General features: G+C 44.5%; 1 protein-coding gene across 4 annotated transcripts in view; it reads left to right on the top strand.

Moving 5' to 3' along the window:
• FAAP20 (FA core complex associated protein 20) overlaps nucleotides 1-16,164 on the top strand; it is a 51,484-nt gene extending 35,320 nt beyond the window's left edge. For all 4 annotated transcript variants that reach the window (XM_068242773.1, XM_068242774.1, XM_068242776.1 and 1 more), the window contains exons 4-5: nucleotides 11,298-12,115; nucleotides 15,947-16,164. In XM_068242773.1, coding sequence (XP_068098874.1) covers nucleotides 11,298-12,115; nucleotides 15,947-16,019 — 891 coding nt within the window. In that variant the 3' untranslated portion in view covers nucleotides 16,020-16,164. The remainder of the gene's footprint in view (nucleotides 1-11,297; nucleotides 12,116-15,946) is intronic.
• Nucleotides 16,165-17,675: the final 1,511 nt, after the last annotated feature.

The following is a 17,675-nucleotide window of genomic DNA, read 5'->3' as shown; positions in this document are numbered from 1 at the left end:
TCGGGAGGTTATGGTGGTTGCATTTGTTATAAGTGAGTAGGTTGGGAGGGGGAATTATAGTGGTTGTAACTTTTATGGAGGTGGTCACGATGGCTGCACTTATGCTACCTGATGGATGGCCCTGCTGGCTTCTTGAGTTGCTGTGGGTATGGAGAGCAGAATGGTGCCTGCTCAGAGTTTTGGTGGGGGCCTTATGATTTGTTGTGTCCTCAGTGGTTTTGCTTTTTTATTGGGGGAGGGGGGCACATGAATATACTGATATTAGGCTGAATATGCCTTTGCTTATTCCCTGTCTCTGCTTACACTTGAGTCTTCACAGTTTCCAAAGTATGGTCTGTTAGGGGTCAACGCATACTAACAATCAACTTGATTTAGAGCATATGTAATAGGTGTTCTGACTCCACAGGCTGCATGCTTATTGCAGGTGGGATTCAGCTTCTAAAGCTAAAAAATCATCATTATAGCCAGGCAGTTAGAATGAAAAAAAAAATGGAGCTCCCGTATTCCACTGAGTTCAGATATTCGGTAAGCCTCAATTGCAGACACTGAGCGATGCTTGCATTGCATGATGACTGCTTTCTGTACAGGCATTTTTTTGTTATTCCAGGTTCACTTAAACCTGCACCTGAGATGGGATAATTGGGCCTGGAAACAGCAATACCATATATGTTGTGTATAAATAATCATTGTATTACTTATGAACTCAGTCATACTCTGAGCTTTACAAGACTCTTGCTAGCAGAGGATGCTCTGCACAGTTGGAAATGTCACCTTAGTTTAATTTATCATCAGGGCAATGTCTAACAAAGTTACAGGTTATTGGCAGTGCAAAGATCAATAGGCACCACGTTAGGCTATAATGATGTATAAAGTGCATCTACAGTGGGATTTTTACATAGCAGATGAACGCTCCAGGATCATGCTTATTATTCGAACAGATTGTCAAGTCACTCTATTGAAAAATCTGCATTACTTAAGCAGGCGGAGTCCTGGTGGATTTTTTTTTTCCGTTCTGGCTACAGTAAATTGCAAATAAAAAGTCTTTTTCCTAAACGGCTGTAGTTAAAGGCCAATTTATATGGTACTAAATGCTCACCAGCTGTATTGGCACCACACGGCTTGTGCAGATTTGCCCCATGGAATGAAATGCACTATTTTCTTCATTAGATTTTATGATGATGTTTAGGGCAAGGTCTCTTCAGTATTTGCACGGTTGCCATGGTGACAGTGATTTTATTTAAAAAGCACTGGCTCCATTCTTTTGGGCAGAATACAGAAAGCTTGTGCAGTATTGAAAGGTACCATCTGTTGCATTAGAATGTGGCGTTCAGCTTCCGCCAGTTTACAGCCACGCAGAAACCGTTTTCTTTGGGCTCAGACCAGGGTTTGTCCTCTGCTGTGTTCACGGGAAGTGATTTGGCTGGTCAGTGCTCTGGCTGTTGTGAAAGGGTTGCAGCAAGGCTTACAAAATCTATAATCTAATCTATTTCTACAAATGATGGGCGTGGGCCATAACAATATTCAGAAGTTATGGTCTATCTAAACCCCAAGCTGTTGGTTTAAAGTGAACCTGTCAGTCTGTATAAAAATTGTATACTGTATTGCTGCATGTATTGCATACCTAAATAACCTAGTTTTACTGAAGAAAAGTGATCCAACCTTGCTGGCCAGAACTGCAGAATGAGTTCCGTGTGGTATGGGGGCCGCCATCTTGCTCTCTGCAAACTCTGAAAATGACATCAACTGCATCTGACACATAGTCTCTCACTCTGAACATGTAATTCCTTCCTCTAGGCATCTCTGAGATAACACTGGTAACATGAGAGGGAAGGGGGCATTGCAGATAGCTGTCTATTGCTACCAACAGAGAGAATTGCCAAGACAAGACGTGAGGATATCTGAAAAATAGGACTACTAAAGCTCATACACATGTCAGGGGTTTTACCCAATCCTTCAAAGCAACATGGCTGGGCAGAGGCCGCCAGTCGCATTGTTAGCCTGCAGGCTAGCGACGTGTTCTGTTACAATGCAGGGGGGCGGAATGATGCGGGTGTATCATCATTTGGTGGGCAGGGTAAGTGGAGAGAACAATGCTCTCAGCTGTCAGTCGGCCAAAGCGATCTGCACGGCGGAAGCTGTCTGAGCATCCGAGAAAGGTCGGATTCTGCTGTACACACATTAGACTCTCGGCAGAGGTGGTCACCTCACCCCGAGTTTCATCTAGTGCAGGGGTCTGCAACCTTTAAGACATAAAGAGCCACTTGGACCCGTTTCCGAAAAGAGAAATAAACTGGGAGGCGCAAAACCATTATAAAACAAATCTAACATTGCATATATTGTTTCTTACCTTATTGCTATATACAGGATTATGCAGTTAGCTGTCAATCTGAAGAAATATGACCCCCATATGCACAAATTGTTAGCAGATATGACCACCATATGCACAAATCGTTAGCAGATATGACCCCCATATGCACAAATCGTTAGCCGATATGACCCCCATATGCACAAATCGTTAGCAGATATGACCCCCATATGCACAAATCGTTAGCAGATATGACCCCCATATGCACAAATCGTTAGCAGATATGACCCCCATATGCACAAATCATTAGCAGATATGACCCCCATATGCACAAATCGTTAGCAGATATGACCCCCATATGCACAAATCGTTCAGCAAGATCTGAAAAGAAAAACCCATTTACTCACCTAGTCAGAAGACCTCCTGTCACGATCTCCTCATGTCTCGACCTCCGGTCCCGACCTCCTTGCGGCGCGCAACTCCCACGATCCTCTTTCTTCCCGACGTCACGTCCTGCCTGCATTACATTGCAGGGCTACGGGAAAATGGCCGCCCGAAGCCCTGCACTGCACTGGTCCGGCGGCCTCTCCGACAGGCTGCCGGCCAGCGACAGCACACGCGCGCCGCAGCCACTGACACCGGAGCCACGGCTGAGCCAGCTGATACGCGTGCCGCAGCCACTGATACCGGAGCCACGGCGAAGGTGAAAAAGAGCCGCATGCGGCTCTGGAGCCGCGGGTTGCCGACCCCTGATCTAGTGTGTGCATGGGGCTTCAGAGACAGAGTAGATGTATGTATATAGTCCAGCTTCAGAATACAAGATAAAAATGCCTTACAGTAAGTAAAGACTCAATTTCAGGTACACTGGTGCATTTACCACACAGTGCTAAGCCTGATGTGCTGCCTTTAAAATTAAGGACAGCAGATACTGTAATGTAAAATCAGTGACTGCTGCAGTGGGTCACATGACATTTTCAGAAATGACATGACTTACAGATAAGTTGTCTACAGATATTTAGGCACTGCCCGCTAATACTAGGCTAAGAACATCTATAGTACGTAACAAGTCTTAATTCTGCATTGCAGACCTTTAATTTATGCACAGGGAGCAGCAGGTGTACTTCAGGCACTTCTTTTAATGCATATTTCGTGGACCATATAATAAAGTGTGCAACATGCATTGTATGTAAACTATTTTTCATTTTTGTGCTCTTAATTTATTACCTGGATGGTTATGCAAAATTTCTCTCCTGTACACCGCTTAGAATACAGCATTCTGTCTCAATTCTTCACCACCCCTTTGAGGCAGTAGGGAGGAGCTGAAAGGGGGCACCAAACACTCTTTCCCTGAATGGATAGAGCAGATGCACTGACCCTAAAATAGTTAATTAATAGAGCAGACTTATAAACCGTGGGCGTGGGTAATAGGGGGGCTGTTTGAATGGTTAAGTTCTTCATTACACACTGAGCTGGGAGGCACTGAGTACAGTAGTAAGATAAGGCTCTGCTGAATTGCTGGTCATAAAGAATAAATCTCTCTGTAGCAGAGAGGAGTGGGTGGGGGAAGGAGATTAGCTTTGCACTGGGAAGGCAACACCCACTCTCCTAATTGCTTCCTGAACATAAACCCCATACACAAGCTTGGTGAAATTCCCTAATGCCCACCTCTGCCAAAAATCCAGTACAGCAGCCCCCCTACCCTGCTCGGCCAGCGATTCACCTGGCGGATCACTTTGGCTGACTAATGGCCAAGAGCATTGCTCTCCTCACTTACCCTGCTTGTCACGTTATGTCACTCCTGTGGCATTCCATCCCCTGCATAAGAGCACAACACGCCGTTAGCCTGCAGGTTAACGACTCGTCTGTCGGCCTCAGCCCAGACATGTAGCCTGAGCCATGACGAGCAGCGGACCTCGTATGTGTGTACAAGGCTCTATCCCTGGCTCACATGACTGACTTTTTGCCAAAAGGAACTTCTTTGGAATGACTGCATGAAATATGAAATTATACCCACACTTCCCCTTTTTGAGCAAGATGGATGGTCAGTTGCCCTGCCTGCTCTGTGTTACACATGGTGCTTTCCGGCATGCAGACTGTGGGCTTACCTACAGTGACTTGCAAAAGTATTCGGTCCCCTTGAAGTTTTCCACATTTTGTCACATTACTGCCACAAACATGAATCAATTTTATTGGAATTTCACGTGAAAGACCAACACAGTGGTGTACACGTGAGAAGTGGAACGAAAATCATACATGATTCCAAACATTTTTTTACAAATCAATAACTGCAAAGTGGGGTGTGCATAATTATTCGGCCCCCTTTGGTCTGAGTGCAGTCAGTTGCCCATAGACGTTGCCTGATGAGTGCTAATGACTAAATAGAGTGCACCTATATGTAATCTAATGTCACAGCTGCTCTGTGACGGCCTCAGAGGTTGTCTAAGAGAATCTTGGGAACAACAACACCATGAAGTCCAAAGAACACACCAGACAGGTCAGGGATAAAGTTATTGAGAAATTTGCAGCAGGCTTAGGCTACAAAAAGATTTCCAAAGCCTTGAACATCCCACAGAGCACTGGTCAAGCGATTATTCAGAAATGGACGGAGTATGGCACAACTGTAAACCTACCAAGACAAGGTCGTCCACTTAAACTTACAGGTCGAACAAGGAGAGCGCTAATCAGAAATGCAGTCAAGAGGCCCATGGTGACTCTGGACGAGCTGCAGAGATCTACAGCTCAGGTGGGGGAATCTCACCATAGCACAACTATTAGTTGTGCACTGCACACAGTTGGCTCTTATGGAAGAGTGACAAGAAGAAAGCCATTGTTAACAGAGAAGCATAAGAAGTCCCGTTTGCAGTTTGCCACAAGCCATGTGGGGGACACAGCAAACATGTAGAAGAAGGTGCTCTGGTCAGATGAGACCAAAATGGACCTTTTTGACCAAAAAGCAAAACGTTATGGCCTCAATTCACTAACATTAACTCCTGTCTTTAATAACTCTTCTGAGCTGTTTTACAGTTATCACAATTATATCACCATGGTGATAACTGTAAAACAGCTCAGAACAGTTATTAAAGAGAACCCGAGGTGTGTTTAAAGAATGTTATCTGCATACAGAGGCTGGATCTGCCTATACAACCCAGCCTCTGTTGCTATCTCAAACCCTACTTAGGTCCCCCTAACCCTGCAAACCCTGCAATCCCTCATAAATCACAGCCATGCTGTGAGGCTGTGTTTACATCTGTAGTGTCAGTCTCAGCTGCTCCCCCGCCTCCTGCATAGCTCCGGTCCCTGCCCCTGTCCCTTCCATCCAATCTGCAGGGAGGGAAGGGATGCAGGCGGGGACTGGAGTTCTGCAGGAGGCGGGGAGAGCAGCAGACTGACACTATAGAGATAAACACAGCCAGCTCTGACAAGCTGTTTGTCAGCAGCGTGGCTGTGATTTATGGAGGGATTGCAGAGTGCTGGCAACGTCATGCTCTATGGTTGCTTCTCTTCAGCAGGGACAGGGAAGCTGGTCAAAGTTGATAGGAAGATGGATGGAGCCAAATACAGGGCAATCTTGGAAGAAAACCTCTTGGAGTCTGCAAAAGACTTGAGACTGGGGCGGAGGTTCACCTTCCAGCAAGACAACAACCCTAAACATAAAGCCAGGGCAACAATGGTATGGTTTAAAACAAAACATATCCATGTTTTAGAATGGCCCAGTCAAAGTCCAGATCTAAATCCAATCGAAAATCTGGGGCAAGATTTGAAAACTGCTGTTCACAAATGCTGTCTATCTAATCTGACTGAGCTGGAGCTGTGTTGCAAAGAAGAATGGGCAAGGATTTCAGTCTCTAGATGTGCAAAGCTGGTAGAGACATACCCTAAAAGACTGGCAGTTGTAATTGCAGCAAAAGGTGGTTCTACAAAGTATTGAACTTTAGTATGATAAGCTTAAAGTATAAAATCTTGCAACTCTTGTGGTACAAAAATATCAAAAATCTTTATTGACACAAATACAAAAATATCTTAAAAGAGGAGGTCTCTGCAGGATGCTCCTTATTTGCATGAATAATCACAGGGATTCCAGTATTTTATAATGAAAAAGGCTTTCAAGAAATTGATTGGCAACGACACGCTCGTTTCGGGCATATAATGCCCTTCATCAGGCCACTGTATAAGCACTTTCTGTATCTCCTATGAACAACACATGGCAGGAGCAGGCAAAGTAACAGAGACTACGTATGGCATAGCAAACGCATATTGCACAATTCTGATGGCAGGGAATGAAATCACCGAGCAGCTATAGACAGAAGTGCACTTCTGTCTATAGCTGCTCGGTGATTCACATCAAAAAGGACTTAATGGCTTATTAGTCTTTTTCCTTAAAAAAAGATATCCTCCCAATTATAATATTACTACCTTCTACAAAGTATTGACTCAGGGGGCTGAATAATTACGCACACCCCACTTTGCAGTTATTGATTTGTAAAAAATGTTTGGAATCATGTATGATTTTCATTCCACTTCTCACGTGTACACCACTTTGTATTGGTCTTTCATGTGGAATTCCAATAAAATTGAATCATGTTTGTGGCAGTAATGTGACAAAATATGGAAAACTTCAAGGGGGCCGAATACTTTTGCAAGCCACTGTATCATCCCAGCATTCTTTACAGATGGGTCCTCATTTGCTATTTTTCTTCAGGACCGGGATTTTTTAAAACCTTGGTTGATTCTGGAATGCTGTCTGTGTCTTCCAGCCCTGCTACACTCGCTAATTTCTGTGCAGTATAGATATCTGAACATTGCTCTGCATTGCAACACTGACCCCATTCAATTGTACTGAATGGGACAGCACTGTGTTGCACACAGGAAAGCATGCAGAAGTGCACTGTTGTGCAGTGCAGAGGTGTGCCTGTCAGACAATGCTATCCATGCACCGTCTGATGTCCCTGCATATTGCACACTGATACACATTAACAAATCAGCTCAGTGTGCGCAGGCTCTTAGGGCTAGTTCACAGTGCTCAGTTGTGTTGCAGAATAACGCTGCATGTCAACTCACTGCCCATACAATTCTATGGGGTTGTTCACAGTGCTGCATTGTAACCGATTGCGTTATTCTAGCTCGCTGCATGCAGGCTTTGCATTAAGGCTGGATCCACAGTGGCCAGTTGCATAACACACTTGTTAAAATGACTGTGAACTGCAACTGAGACTGGACATAGACTTTAATTCAAAGCCTGCATGCAGGAAGTTAGAATAACGCGATCCATTACTGTGAACAGCCCCATAGGATTATATGGGCAGTAAGTTGACATGCAGAATTTTTCTGCACAGCAACTGAGTACTATAAAGAGAACCTGTACTGAAAAAAGGGACCCTGGGGGGTGCTTACATTGGGGGGGGGGGGGGGTGCTTACATTGGGGGGGGGGTGCTTACATCGGGGGGGGGGGGGCCTCTGGATTAGATTGAGGCTTCCCCCATCCTCCTCAGTACCAGGGTGGTCTCGCTGGGCCCCTCGTAAGCCACAGCCGACAATTTGTCAGGCTGTGGCTGGCTGTAGCGCAATATTTACCCTCCTCGGCTCCAGTGCAGATGCAGTAGCGGCTTTCGGATAAGGCGAAAATAGCCGATCCCAGTCGGGTCCATTCTACGGCGCATGCGACTTGCCCCTGCGCAGTAGAGCAGACATGACTGGGATCGGCTAGTTCTGCCTGATCCGAGCCGAGAGCTGCTACTGCGCCTGTGCTGGAGACGGGGAAGGTAAATATTTACATGGCCGCCGTTCAGAGCGGCCTAGAGAGACCACTATGGGAGGACGGGGGAAGCCTTAATCGGATCCAAGGCAAGTACCCCCCAGGGGCCCTTTCTCTCATTACAGGTTCTGTCTCCATCTCTTTCTCTTTTGTGTCTTGGAATTCACTCTAGATTTTATTTATCATGCTACTTTTGTCACTAATTACCAATTCTGTATTATGTCACCAATTCTGCATTTTGTATATTGATGTATACCATTTTCCTCTATTATGTACCCCATGTTTGTTTCTTACTTTGTACAGCGCCACAGAATATGTTGGTGCTTTATAAATCAATAATAATAATAATTTCAGTTTACACTTATTATAACTTGTGCATTATGCAACTGACCACTGTGAATCCAGCCTTTGTGTAAACATAATACTGCAATCAACAATTCAGACTTTTCAGCAACCCTCTCTACATTTTGGTATGACAGGGTGTCAATGGCCTGCACCTAATCCAGGCTGGGCTTGGGTAACGCCTATGATCTCTTTAAAACAGGGCTCTGCTTTATTTCCGCCGAAAAGGTAGAATTTGGGCACTGACTGCTACGCTAATGTATCAGAAGGTGTATGGAGATAGGCTTTACACAATTCACATTTTTGGAGCAAGGATTTGGATGTAATGCAACTGAAGTCATAAGGAATGGCTATTAAAGTTAGCTTATCTGTGTGAGTTGAGCCATGCAGTATGTTATGTCAGTTCTAATGGTTATGCTTTTTCATAAGTGGCATTACACAACGATGTGGTCTAGCTGAGCTCACAATAGAACACTGATAAAGTGACTGCAACATGTCCCTTTGTCTTATGAAAGTGGTTATTTTAAATAATGTTTCCTGCTATACTTATTTGCAACCCCACCCAACATCACATTAAAGTGATAATTCTACTTTAATATACTATTAGTCCCTGCCAAAGAAAAGGGCCAGCCAATCTTTTTGATATATGCTACAGTTAAAATGAATAATCTTTGTCTCCATTGTGGCCTCTGTGGTGAGATCACTGGGCTTGTGTCTCCAGGTCTGCACATCTGCTACAGGCTTCCATCCCCTATCTGATTGTTGTAAATTACTTAGGATAACTGTGGGATGCCTTGATTTAGTTTTTTGTATTCAGGTGTGGTGTGGTCACATGCAATGAAGCATGGCAATGTTACCGTACCTCCGTAATGTTCTAGCTTCAGAGTCCTCTCCCTCATACTTTGTGCAGCTTTTTGGCCCACAATGTAATCTATCTTCCACTTCCCCTTCCCCATTCCCACAGTGTGTCCACAGCTTTGAAGTGCTCCCAATAGTGTATCTCCAACGTTACAAGTGCTAACCACTGACTTGCTGGAATGGTTGAAGAACCAAAGAATACCATCAGAAATTGGGTGTGGTCTACAGAGTGTTGGCAGAGATTTTTTTTTTTTTTGGGGGGGGAGGGGGGGATGGGTAGGTTATGCCACAGACTGCTGGCAGACTTGGAGGGTTGAATGACCCTAATCCATCTTGTCCATGCTGCTGTCTGTTACATATGCAGCTGATGCTCTGTATGTGAGGGGCAAGACACATAGCTTCTTCCGTACAATACGTTATCCAGCTAATTTATTTTATAATTGCTGAGGACACTGTTGCATCGTTAGCAGCTGGCCCACAGTTTGGTGGAGGGGGTTGCTATAAATCGAGAAACAGGTGGACAAGCACGAGTTTGAGCAGTTAGGTGAATTTAACCAGAGCAATAACCCAGCCAGGAACTGCAGCGGGGTGATCTGACGAAACTGCAGTTCTTGTCATCACAGGTCAGTGCCTAGCAGTAAGGGCCCGTTTCCACTACTGCGTCGCAATTCCATTGCGAAAAACGCGTCAACAAACCCGCATGCGGTTGCGGATTCGTTCACGTTTGTATGCATATTTTAACGTGGATTCACTTGCGGTTTGCGCTATGCGATTTTTACCCATGTCAATGCCAGTAAGCTTTGACGTGGGTTTTTATGCGAAAACGCACGTGGAAATGCATGGAAAACCGCAAGACTAAAATGCTTGTGGGTTTCCTATTAATTACATTACCGGCGAATCGCGTGCAAATTCTGATGGGTCTGCCGTGCAGATTTTTTTCTGCACAACAAACCGCAAAGAATAGCGGAGAAGTGGAAGCGGGCCCATCCACTTCTATTGCTTGTGCGAATCTGCATACAGAAAACGCATGCAGATTCGCAGTAGTGGAAACTGGCCCTAAATGATGTGAAACATTCCTTTTTTTTTTTTTACTTAAGGAACATTGCACAAATTAAGCACCTCATTCGTTCAGGATCTTGTAACCCTAGTTCATGCCTTTTTTTTACATCATGGCTATATTGCAATACCCTCTATGTAGGCTTTCCAAATAAAGACCTACACCGCCTGCAGCTAGTACAGAATGCTGCTGCAAGGCTTTTTTTTTACAAGCCAATCCCACCATTGCCACAAAACGCCAATCTTTTCATCACTCCACTGGCTACCCATAAAGATTCATCTTCAAAATTAGCATGCTAACATTCAAATCTGTATAAGATCTAGGCCCCAGATATCTGAAGGGCTTGTTGCCACTGCCTCCTACCTCCCACAGATTAACAGGATCTACTAACTTGACCACTCCCAGAATCAAAATCGAAATTATTTGCATCTAAAGGCCCTTTTCCACCAGCGCGTTTGCGCTGGCTGAATCGCAAAAACGCAAACCGATAGCGATTTTACAATCGCTACGGTTTGCTTTTTAACATAGGAATCGCGGTAGGTCATTTCCACTACCGCGATTTGCTTTTGACGGGAACGCGAACGCGCGGCGGAGCGATATTTGCCGCGATTTTGCTATGCAGTGCATAGCATAGCAAAATCGCGGCCGCGAACGTCGGGGAATCGCCGGTTTTGCGATTCAGCAATCGCTAGCGTTCAGCGTGAACGCTAGCGACTGCAGGTGGAAAAGGGCCCTAACTGACCACTCTTATTTGAATTTTGCCCTGCTAATTACAGGTGGCAAATATGAAAAGCTCTTGTTCAATGGATCAGGATGACCTGATTTAAATGTGGGAAAGTATTTAATATTTATACTATAACGCCACATCGCATTTCAGTGTTATTTCTGAAGGAATTATCTGGCCTATTTTATTCCTAATAATAAAAACGTGTGAACGTTACCACCTTGCAAATCATGATTATAATTTCTTTTTTGCTTTCAGGCTGGCAGTAAAGTAGAGAAACCATCTGCTGCAGAGCTGTTTTCAGTTGGACAAGAGAGTTTTCAGTGGTTTCCATTCCCTTCTTCTCGTTCTTGTAATGCGGCACAAGAGAATCCTGCAACTGGTTTGGGTGCCGAAAACTGTCAGAAGAGTCAAATGTTGGCAGAAACCATCTCACCTACAGCCACAATACAGAGTCCTCAGCCTCCAAACACCACTGAAAACTTGGAAAGTGGACTGCTGGCAGCAAATTCAAGAGAGAACAACCAGGTCTGCAATAAAAATTCCAGACAGGATCTTGGAGTACTCCTAAGTTTGCAGAACCAAACCACTAAAAGCTTCAAAGAACCCTTAGCTGTACAGAAGAGTGGTGCAACAAGCGTTAAAGAACCACATGTCATACAGAAAAGTTCCACAAAGTGCATCAGTGTACCCCGAAGTACACAGAAAGGTTCAGTGCTTAGTGCCAGAGAATCGCAAGCCTCCAAAAAGGGACTCAAAAAAATTATTCAAGAAACCCATGAGTCACAGAAGTGCTCCACAAAGAATGTTAGAGAACCTTCACAACAGACTTTTAAGTTGTGGTCTACTGTGTCATCAGCAAAAAATAACAACACTCGAGAGGAACCCAGGCAAGTAGATCTGCATGGTGAAGAGCTGCCAGAGTGCAGTAATGTTGAAATGGAGGACAATGGAGAAGAAAGGGCTTCCTCGAGTACTAGCAGATTACCGGAGGTGCAAGAAAGTGTCAACAAAGTAGTAGATGTGGCTGGATCATTAGAGAACTGTCCCATATGCCTGATGCAGTTCCCCAAACAGTAAGTATGTTGTTATGTCTGGGTGACTTAACATATTGGCTATAAACTGGAGCAAAGTTCTGAATACAGCCCTGCCCATAGCAATCAGTACAAAAAATTTAATTGTGTAACCTGCATTGTAAAGTAGGGTTTGGTTCTGTGGACAAGAGCTGCATTTTTCTAGGAGGACAGTGTTGGCTATACATGGGAAGATGTTAGAAGACTCTAATAATCAAATGTCTTTACAATGGTAAAAAAAAAAAATCTTTAAAGCTAATGGGAATCCAGGATTAAGTAAAAAAAAAAAAAAAAAAAGTCAGATACTCACCTAAGGAGAGGGAAGGCTCGGGTCCTTATGAGCCTTCCCTCTCCTCTCCCGGTGCCCTCGGTGCTGTGCTGGCTCCCCCGTTCCAATCCCCCATCGCGGGGAGCCGAAGACTTCCGAAGTCATAGGCATAGAGGGCGCTCGCGCGTGCGCAGTGTAGAGCGGCCCGTCTTTGGGAGTACTTGGGCTCCCGAAGCATTTCCGAAGCCTCCCTTTGGCGGGGGAACAGCGGCATTTGACCAAAACGGTCGAATCCTGCTACCGAGCCAGCGCAACAGTGGGGACCAGGAGAGGAGAGGGAATGCTCTATGGGACCAAAAGCCTCACTCTCCTTAGGTGAGTATCTGACTTTTTTATTTATAAATGGGTTCCCATTCACTTTAAAGAAATGTGAATGATTCTTTGAGGATACCACTTTTCTGAAAGAAATGTCAAATCTGACAGATATAAAATATTTCTTCTGGAGGAGGAGAAAAATGAAGTCTATTTGAATATCGTGAATTTTATACTGGGTATCAACAACGGACTGATGGTCAGTTAGGGTGTGTTCATACTATGCACCTTGCAACTCAGTGTGTTGGTATTATAAATGAACTGGCCATACAATTATATAGGCAGATTTAGGGATGGTCGGAAAATGTATGCAGAATACCGATTTTTCAAGTTTCCGATTGGAAATGGGCATACTGCAGCGGTAAACTGATAGCGGTATTCTGCTGAAATACCGCAACTCGGAAATTCTAGCCCAATCACAGAGCTTGAAAACATTTGACCAATCACAAGCTGCAGTAATTTTCATTGGAAATCGGAATGCGGTGAAAATTTTAGACCAATCACAAAACTCTGCAAAACAATGTAGCATCCGAGTGTTGTGATAGGTGTAGAAATTCCATGGTATTCAGATTTTCGAGGTAAATCTCTGAATTTTCAAGCAACAGGAGTGTGATGGGGGGGGGGGGGGGGGCATGCGCAGTGCATGACGGCAAATGGACACATTACCAGAGAAGATTGTAGAAGAACAGAGTGGCCCGAAATACGGCAAGGGAGCCCACAGCGTACATGAGGCTGGAGGATGAGCATATATCCCCAGAGCGGGTCTTTGCTGACTCCCCCTCTCCCCTCTCCCCCCCCCCCCCCACTAGTACAGCTAAATAGGGTGTAGCTATCCCTACTGGTATGTTTATAGTGGTACCAACTCAGACCAGATGGAGAGCTAATACACCAAAGCAGGGCACCTCTAAACTACCACTGGGCACATAAAGCCCTGGCAAGTTTACAAGTACATATGCAAAGTCGTGCAATAGGAGGGAGGAATGGCATGGGTTTGCATCACTCAAAGGATAAAGAGCTGTGTAGTTTCATAGTCAAACATATAACTGTTCACAATCTCTCTGCTCAAACCATCACCAGAAGGTATATAAAACATATATATATATATATATATATATATATATATATATATATATAGCAGGAATCAAAAAAAGATTAGGTGCTAATTATTTCCAGTGCTGTGCTAACTACGTTTCACCCTAAAATGGGCTTTGTCAGGAGTAACAGTGCGGCAACATAATATATACAGACGAAATCCCCCACCACAATCAACAAAGATTCCCTCAGTAACAGCTCAAGTCAGAGCTGGAGGGAAAAGCAACAAGAGAAGGGACCAACCCTCTGGGCGTCTCCACACTTACCTTTACATGTCTGTATTCAGATTCCTTCCATGCCCTGCCATAGCTAGTGAGTCCAACAAGGGGGCCAAATACCAAGCCTTTTTTGATGGCCCCCAAAGCTCTCTATAGTTGCTAATTCAGTGCGGCCCGCAGGCCGTAGATGCAATACGGAATGCAGGCGTCATCTTGTCTCACCACTCTGCCTTCCCCTGTAGGTTATCATCCGCCACTGTAGCAATAGCAGCCACTGATTAGCAGCCGCCACCATGCCAGTAACAGCCACTGATTAGCAGCTGCCACTGTGCTAACTGCATGCGGTATATGGGTTATTTTCCATGGAAATGTTTTATTTGGCATAGACATAGTGTACCTAATGACAATCGGCATCAGCAAAAATTGTGTTTAATTTTGCTAGTTTGGCCCCTTAGCACTCTCAAGAACAGCGATATGGCATTTGGCCTAAAATGTTTGGACACCCCTGCAATAGATCATCTTAAATCATATCATGTGAAGACATTGATCTTCAGTTTGGACTGCTTTGTCTCATGGCTGTAGAAAAAAGTCAAACAAACTCAACTCACTTGAATGATCCTGATAATTTTCCTGGACTAATTCACAACACTTTAACCGGTTCAGCACCGCAGTGTCGAAAACCTCATGCATCCGAGCAACGTTCACCTCCTATTTATTCGCCAATAACTTTATTGCTACTTATCACAATTAATTGATCTATATCTTGTTTTTTCCTCTACTAATTAGGCTTTCTTTGGGTGGTACATTTCGCTAAGAATTATTTTTTTCTAAATCCATTTTAACAGGAAGATTAAGAAAGAAATGAAAAAAATTCATTATTCCTCAGTTTTTGGCCATTATAGTTTGAAATGAATATACGCTACCGTAATTAAAACTCATGTATTTTATTTGCCCATCTGTCCCGGTTATTACACCATTTAAATGATGTCCCTATCACAATTTATGGCGCCAATATTTTATTTAGAAATAAAGGTACATTTTTTCAATTTGCGTCCATCACTATTTATAAGTTTATAATTACATAATAATACGCATTAATATAATAACATACTCTCTTGACATGCATATTTAAAAAGTTCAGACCCTTGGGTAACTATTTATGTTTTTGTTTGTTTGTTTTTATTGTATTTTTTTTTTAATAAAAAATGTATGTGGGTAATTTTTGGTGTGGGAGGGAAACAGCTAATTTTAAATGTAAAATAATATAATTGTTTAATGAAAAATGTATGTGGTTGCAGTTTACTATTTGGCCACAAGATGGCCACAGTCAAAGTCCTGGATGCGAACGATCTCACATCCAGGAACTAACAGAAGACGGAGAAGTTTCCTGGGGGCAGAAATACCACGCTCTCTCAATAGAAAGCATAGGTTTTTCTGCAGGGAAGTTAGATTGGTGAATGGGAATTATATTCCCATTCACTGATCGGGGGGCTAGCGGCGGGCGCGCGCCCGATCGCGCGCACCATGCGGCGGCGGCAGCAGCAGCAGAGCCTATCTGGACAAGTAAGTTTGTCCAGATAGGCCAAACTGGATAAAGTACAGAGTTTTTGGCCTAGTTCACAGAGATCCATTACATTGCAGGACACACTGCAGAACACATGCACATTGCATGTCAACTCACTGTCCATGAAATTCTATGGGCCTGTTCAGTGCTGCATTGTAACTGATCTAGTCTACCTGACTGCATGCAGGCTTTGTATTAAAGTATATGTTTAATATCCATTGCAGTTCACACTCTTTGTAACATATGTGTTATGCAACTGACTGTATGTATAAGCGGTTGAGGTGTCAAATAATACATGATTTTTTTCCCCCTTTGTTCAGGTTCACACAGCTTGACATGGACAGTCACCTGGCTCAGTGCTTGTCAGAGACGACAGTGGATGTGGTGTGGTAAATGTAGACACTTGCACCTGAACAAATTGGGAGTGGGGGAATAACTCAACACACCTAGTTCCTTGAAACAATCATTGCTTTAATTCTGTTCCATCTTGTTTAAAAAAGCATGAGAAAATAAAATGTGTTCTAAATTCTATGCAAAATGTGAGCATGCTTACTTTCTCCTATCTCCTCTAGTAAGGGCTCATTCATACAAACAGCTGACAGTGGTGTGACTACCAGTGTCGGGTGCTTTGAACTGTTCCTAGGGAACTGGCTGGTATCTTAACCTTTTCGGGACCGCCTCTATGAGATCCTACGCCGCACTTGTGGCTGTTCTAGCCTGATACGGCGTAGGATCTACGCCGGCCCGCAGTTTCCGCTCCCGACGCGATCGTGCGCACTCGGAGGGGGAGATTAAGCTGTCATATGACAGCCGACATCTCCCCCGAGTGATCAGCAGCCATCGCGTATGGCTGCTGATCACATGATCACTACGATCGCCGTCGGATCGTAGTGATCAGTTTGACAGCTGCGGTGGCAGAGGGGGAAAGAAGAGGATCCACTCACCTCCCTGCCGTTCCAGCGACGATCGGCACCCCCCTCTGCTCTGGCCGGCATCTCCGCTCCGTCTGACGTCAGCGCCGGGTCCCGGCTTGATGACGTCATCAAGCCGCGACCCAGAACTGATCGTCAGACAGAACGGAGATGCCGGCTGGAGAAGAGGGTCCCGTGCGGCTCATCGCTGGAGCCTGGAAGGTAAGTGAAGGCTGCTGGCAGAAGGGGGGGCCCAGGCCACCATGGGGGGACACAAATCCAGGCAGCCACAGACGGGATCCGGCCGCCTTACCCCCCAAATGCGCGCACCCCCCTCCCGCGCAAAATGCCTGGTCCTTAAGGGGGGGGGGGTAGGTGGCCGGTCCCGAAAAGGTTAATGATACTGGAGGGAATCAGGACTGGCGGCAGCAGGGACAAGAGTGGGCAGCAGCCGCCCATCAGACATTAAATGTTCTTCCCCTACATTGTGACAGTCAGCCACTGACATGTCTGTAGTTAATAATGCTGCCATTTGGTTTCATTATACTGTATAGCTACAAAATAGTGGTTGAGTCCGAGGAAGCAGCAAAGTTTAGGGGTGTGTGTGTGTGTAAGGCTTTGTTCACATTCGAAATAGCTCACGCCAGCGATTTTTTTTTTTTTTTTTTTTTTTTTTTTTTTTTTTTACCGCCTGACACTCCACTGCACGCTATGATTTTTTTTTAAAGCGCTTTTCTAGGTGCTTTTGCAGAGCGAGTTTGTTTTTTCACTTCCTGACGTCAGTCAGGAACTAAACTCTTTCACCCGGACATAAATACAATGTATTTATTCATGAAAGTGCTGGGGAAACTGCTATACAAAGTGATTTTTCAAGCGCTTTGTGATTTCCCTATACTTTCCATTGAGCAAAAACGCTCAGAAAATGGTACAGGCAGCGCTTTGCTGAGCGGATCGGAAATGAACCGCTCAGATGTGAACACTCTCATAGGGAATCATTGCACAAGCACTTTTAGGGCGATTTTCAAAATCGCTGGCGCTTTTAAAAAAATCTTAAAACGACCTAGATGTGAACAAGCCCAAAGTGTAAAAGAGCCCTATGGTGTGCTACATTGCAGTGGTGAGATGTTAGGTATGATTA

This window comes from Hyperolius riggenbachi, chromosome 6, assembly GCF_040937935.1.
Source record: "Hyperolius riggenbachi isolate aHypRig1 chromosome 6, aHypRig1.pri, whole genome shotgun sequence".
Lineage (NCBI taxonomy): Eukaryota > Metazoa > Chordata > Amphibia > Anura > Hyperoliidae > Hyperolius > Hyperolius riggenbachi.
This window is presented reverse-complemented; position numbering and strand designations above follow the sequence as displayed.